Genomic DNA, 4,567 nt, shown 5'->3' with positions numbered 1-4,567 from the left:
TCACTTGTCTGAGATGGTCTAAGGCAGGGAGGGGTACATATTAAAGAAGAAGAACAGAGCTGGAAGGGGCCGTGGAGATCTTCTCTACTCCAACCCCCTGCGCCCTGGTCTAAGGCCTCCTGCTTGCACAGGGGGTTGGAGTAGAGAAGATCTCCACGGCCCCTTCCAGCTCTGTTCTTCTTCTTTAATGTACATATTGCAAGTCCATATATGAGATGCCATATGCTGAGCTTGTCGATCAGAAGGTCGGCAGTTTGGCGGGACGAATCCCGAGTGCCGCGTAGCAGAGTGAGCGCCTGTTACTCGTCCCAGCTTCTGCCCACCTAGCAGTTCGAAAGCACGTCAAAATGCAAGTAGAAAAATAGGGACCACTCCGGTGGGAAGGTAACAGCGTTCCGTGCGCCTTTGGCGTCTAGTCATGCCGGCCACATGACCACGGAGACGTCCTCGGACAAGCGCTGGCTCTTCGGCTTTGAAACGGAGATGAGCACCGGCCCCTAGAGTCGGAAACGAGTAGCACGCATGTGCGGGGGAACCTTTACCTTTTTATGCTAAAGGAAGGAAGCTGGGCCAAATCCAAGAGATTTTTGGACCCACCGATGTGCTTTGCCTGTGCTTCCTCCTGGGGGGCAAAGCAGCCGATGGAACAAAAATAATTTGCAGCCTTGGCCAGCCGCTCAGCTCTTTTCAAGGCTTGGAGAGACCCTCCCCGCCCCCCCCCAGTACGTCCTTCTCATTCTCGTCCACCCATGTTTTCTCCTCCGTAGGCTTTGATGGTTCAGCAAAGGGGTTCGCTTCCTGGGTTGGAAAGCACAGCAGCCAGTCCTCGACTTACAACGGTTCCATTAAAGTGACCGTTGAAAGTTACAATGGCGTGGGGGGGAAAAAGCGACCCGTGACCGTTTGTCACACGGCCGTTGCAGCATCACCCGGGGTCAGGCGATCCAAATTCAGATGCTTGGCAACCGGACTCATATTTACGACGGATGCAGTGTCCTGGGTTTGTGTGATCGCCTTTTGCGACCTCCTGAAAAGCAGAGTCAATGGGGAAGCCCGGTTCACAACAGCCGTGTTTGTAACTGAACAACTGCAACGGTTCACTTCAGGCAAGAAAAGCCATATAAAGCGGGGTGAAACTCACTGAACAAATGTTTCACTTAGCAACCTAAATTTTGGGCTCAATTACGGTCGTAAGTCAAGGACCTCCTTTATTTCAAAGATACATTACCCACCCACCGTCCCGCCAGGCCACTGCAAACATCCCACAATAAACAACAACAACAAAAGTTCTCCCAAACTGCCAGCGTTGTGGTTCTTTTTTTCTTTTAATGAAGGATTTTGCACTTTTCAAACAGTGATTGCCATCAAGACAGCGGTCTCTAGCGCTAGAGAAAGTTGCAGCTTATCGGGACGAACGACGACACGTGGTCTCTGGACCGGTGTTCATTTTTCACAACTACATCTAGTGCTTTTTTTTTTTTGCGCACCCAAGGATGCATGCAGTGCTATGGAAACAACACACAAGAGAGACACCGCGCTTTATGAAACACAAGAGAAGAAAACCTCGCACGGGAAGGTTACTAAGCCAAGATATTTTTTTTCTTCACACAAACAAGAAGTTTGAAAGGAAGCGGCGTTTGATTTGAACTGAACTGCCGACACCCAGAGACAAGATTAAAAGCGGGGGCACCCGTCATCTTTCCAGCTCACCAACATCCCAAGGCATTTAAGGGGAAGCACACCTGGATTTCTCCCTCTCAAAGTCAGTCTTCGGCGGACAAATTCAATTTTATGGTTTTGCCGCTCCTTGCAAACGGCAGAAAGCAAAAAAGCAGCTATACTTTTTGGAAAGCCGGGGCAAATACATTCCACTTCAAAAAAAGTCACCTTCCGAAAGGTTTCTACGGGTTATTTTGATCAGATGTTTAGGCTTAAGAGATGCGGGGGGGAAAAACAACAACAACACGACACCTCTCAATGGCTTCCCAGGTTCTGGGCCGTTTCCCGACTTGCCCGGATGATTTCTCTAATCACAAGCGATTCCCATACACACATTCAAACCCAGGCCACTTGCTGAAGTCGCTAGAAGCTTTTCAAACGAGAGAAAGAGAGGTTGGGGAAAAAAAGACACTTATGAAGATTCGGAGAAAGCCTACGCTTCTCCGTGCCCTGAAGAAATGCACCCTGGCCTTTTTTTTTGAGCTCACAGCAAAGTTAGAAGAGGGTCCAAGCTTTGACTGGCAGCTCTTCCAGCTGTTTGGAGAACAAGCCAGGATTCCTGGTCGAGAGAGGAGAGGTGGCCGTTTCTGCTTCCTCAGGGCAAGGAGGGACTAAAGCCAGAGCAACTGAGCTGAGGGCGTCTCCTGGGCGCTGGGGGTGAGCAGGGCAAACCTCGCCAGGCCAGAGTCAGCTATGATTTCTCCCCCCCCCCCCCAAAAAAAAACCAGGCCCTTTCTCACAGCCAGCCCCGGAACAGAGAGAGACAATCGTACCAGGTTCGAATAATTCCATGTTAGATACTAACGACCGTGCTCTGCTGGTGACGAGCATGGAGATTTAAAAATAAACCAATTATGGGGAACACTGTCCCCGATAATCACACACACACACCCTTAGTGCAATGGAGGTCACTGCCTCCGATATAACACTTTGGTACGCAAAAGCTACCTTGTTCTTGGACATTATGGAGGACCCTGCCCCCGATAATGGGAATCACAATTCACTTGGTGGGACTGGAGGTCGGGGAGGGGGGTCCCCCGTCCCCACCCCACCCTGCAGGACTGGAGGGTTTTCTGCAATGGCCCAGTTGGTTACAAGCTCGCAGCCAAAACTCCCTCCGCTTAGCCCTCGCCGGGAAAGGGCGGGGGGGGGGGCTGAGTTGAAGCTCAGGGGGGTAGGTCTGCAGTTGCTGGTCACTTCTGGACAGGCAGTAATCTAGTGGACAAGATCCCAACTGGGTCTTGTCGAGCCGAGCAAACAATTCAGAGGGATCGACACCCACGTGGGTGTCAAAACGGGCACATGCCGAGGGCCAGAATTTGCAAGCGGTGGCACAGCTGCTCAAATTCTGACCTCTGGAGGGTGCCAGGGTGTTTTTCTGCCCCCCCAACTTCCTCCCCCCCCGGGGCACCAGAAAGAGGCAACGACTGCAGACCTTCTCTTCCACCGGTGAGCTTCTGCAACGCTGCAGCGGAGGGAAATCCGGTCCCCCTTTTCTAAAACTTTCCTCCCTCCCCCCCATTTCCAGATGTCGACCGCCGATCCTGCAGGCCAGCCAAAGGCCCCAATCTCCAGTCCCTGACGGTTAGCAGATGCTGCTTTTATTAACTGTATCAAAAAAACGACAGTATAACTGTCATAATTATGGAAGTCACTGCTTCCGATAATTATATTCGGTAGAACACAAATAGCATTTATAGTGAACGCTGTCACTGATAAATAAATAACTTATAAATACCTTGAAGGGCCAAGTCCGGGCGAACTCAATCCTCCCATTGTGACCGACGGGAAAGACTCGTGCGTGTTTTTCCTGGCGGGCCACAAAGCAAAGAAGACAAGACACAACGCGGCTCTCCCCTCCAAAAAAAAAGGGGCTTCCCGTCGCTCATTCCTAAATCGTGCCGCCGGGACCCATAGCCCAGTCAGCCTCATTTCCCGCGAGTAAGCGGCCGGAGGGGGGGGGGGTGGACTGGACAAAAGGCAGAAGGCTCCACGTTCCAGGTGCCGATGGCGAAAAAGGCTGTTTATAGGTGGGGAGGTTCGAACACGGCTCTCGCTTTCTCCCCAAGCGGTCGAGCGCTACCAATTTAGGCCTTTTGCTTCACGGGAGCTTTTAACGCCAACTGGAACGTGGGCGGCTTACGCGCTTCTCTGTCCAGCCGAACGCGGAAGGCTCATTTACTCTTTAAAAAAAAAAACAACCACCCTGGAAATTCAGCGGATCGCTAAGGGAGCAAAAGCGCACGGGACAGGGACACCGATTTTTGCACCTTAAAAAAATCTCTCTCCCGCGACGCTTTTGAACGCTTCCTTATCTTATTTTGGGCCTCTTAAAAATCTGCCGAAAAGCTAAAGGGAATGTGTAAGGGCGCAACGGGTTGAGGGGGGAAAAAAGAGGGTGAAGGGGTGGGAAGAGAGATCGGCTGGTGGTCTTCGGGAGGCGGGGGAACCAGGCTTTTCAGAAGTCGTTGTTGATGTCCCAAACGTCGCCGGAGAGGGCGTTTGCGGCTCCTTGGATGGTCCACGTCAAGAGGGCAAGTTGGTTGCGGAAGAGGTCCTCGTTGAACGCGCTCGCGTTGGTCTTGAGGAGGCTGACCTCTTCGAGCAGGGCCTGGACGGTGTGGGAGCCGGAGCCCAGGAAAATGTGGCGGAAAGGGGTATCCTTGGGGGACACGTAAGGGGAGAGGAACTGGTACTCCACCTGCAAAAGAAAAGCAAGGGTTGAAGGTGAGGGATTTCACAGACGTGGCCAACGGTTTTAAGAGGCGCGTGTCATGGTTCCGACTAGTGAGACAGTTCAAAGAACATTCAGGCCTCGTTTATTCTAAAAAGTCTAGGATAATGAGAA

General features: G+C 51.9%; 1 protein-coding gene across 1 annotated transcript in view; it reads right to left on the bottom strand.

The window, feature by feature from the left end:
• Nucleotides 1-4,177: 4,177 nt before the first annotated feature.
• The window catches only part of LOC308669326 (organic solute transporter subunit alpha-like), a gene marked incomplete at its 3' end in the record, with an annotated part of 13,462 nt that continues 13,072 nt past the window's right edge, over nucleotides 4,178-4,567 (bottom strand). The window contains 1 exon segment of the mRNA XM_081329962.1: nucleotides 4,178-4,420. Coding sequence (XP_081186088.1) covers nucleotides 4,178-4,420 — 243 coding nt within the window.

Source organism: Vipera berus, assembly GCF_964194415.1.
Source record: "Vipera berus genome assembly, chromosome: 5".
NCBI classification, from domain to species: domain Eukaryota; kingdom Metazoa; phylum Chordata; class Lepidosauria; order Squamata; family Viperidae; genus Vipera; species Vipera berus.
This window is presented reverse-complemented; position numbering and strand designations above follow the sequence as displayed.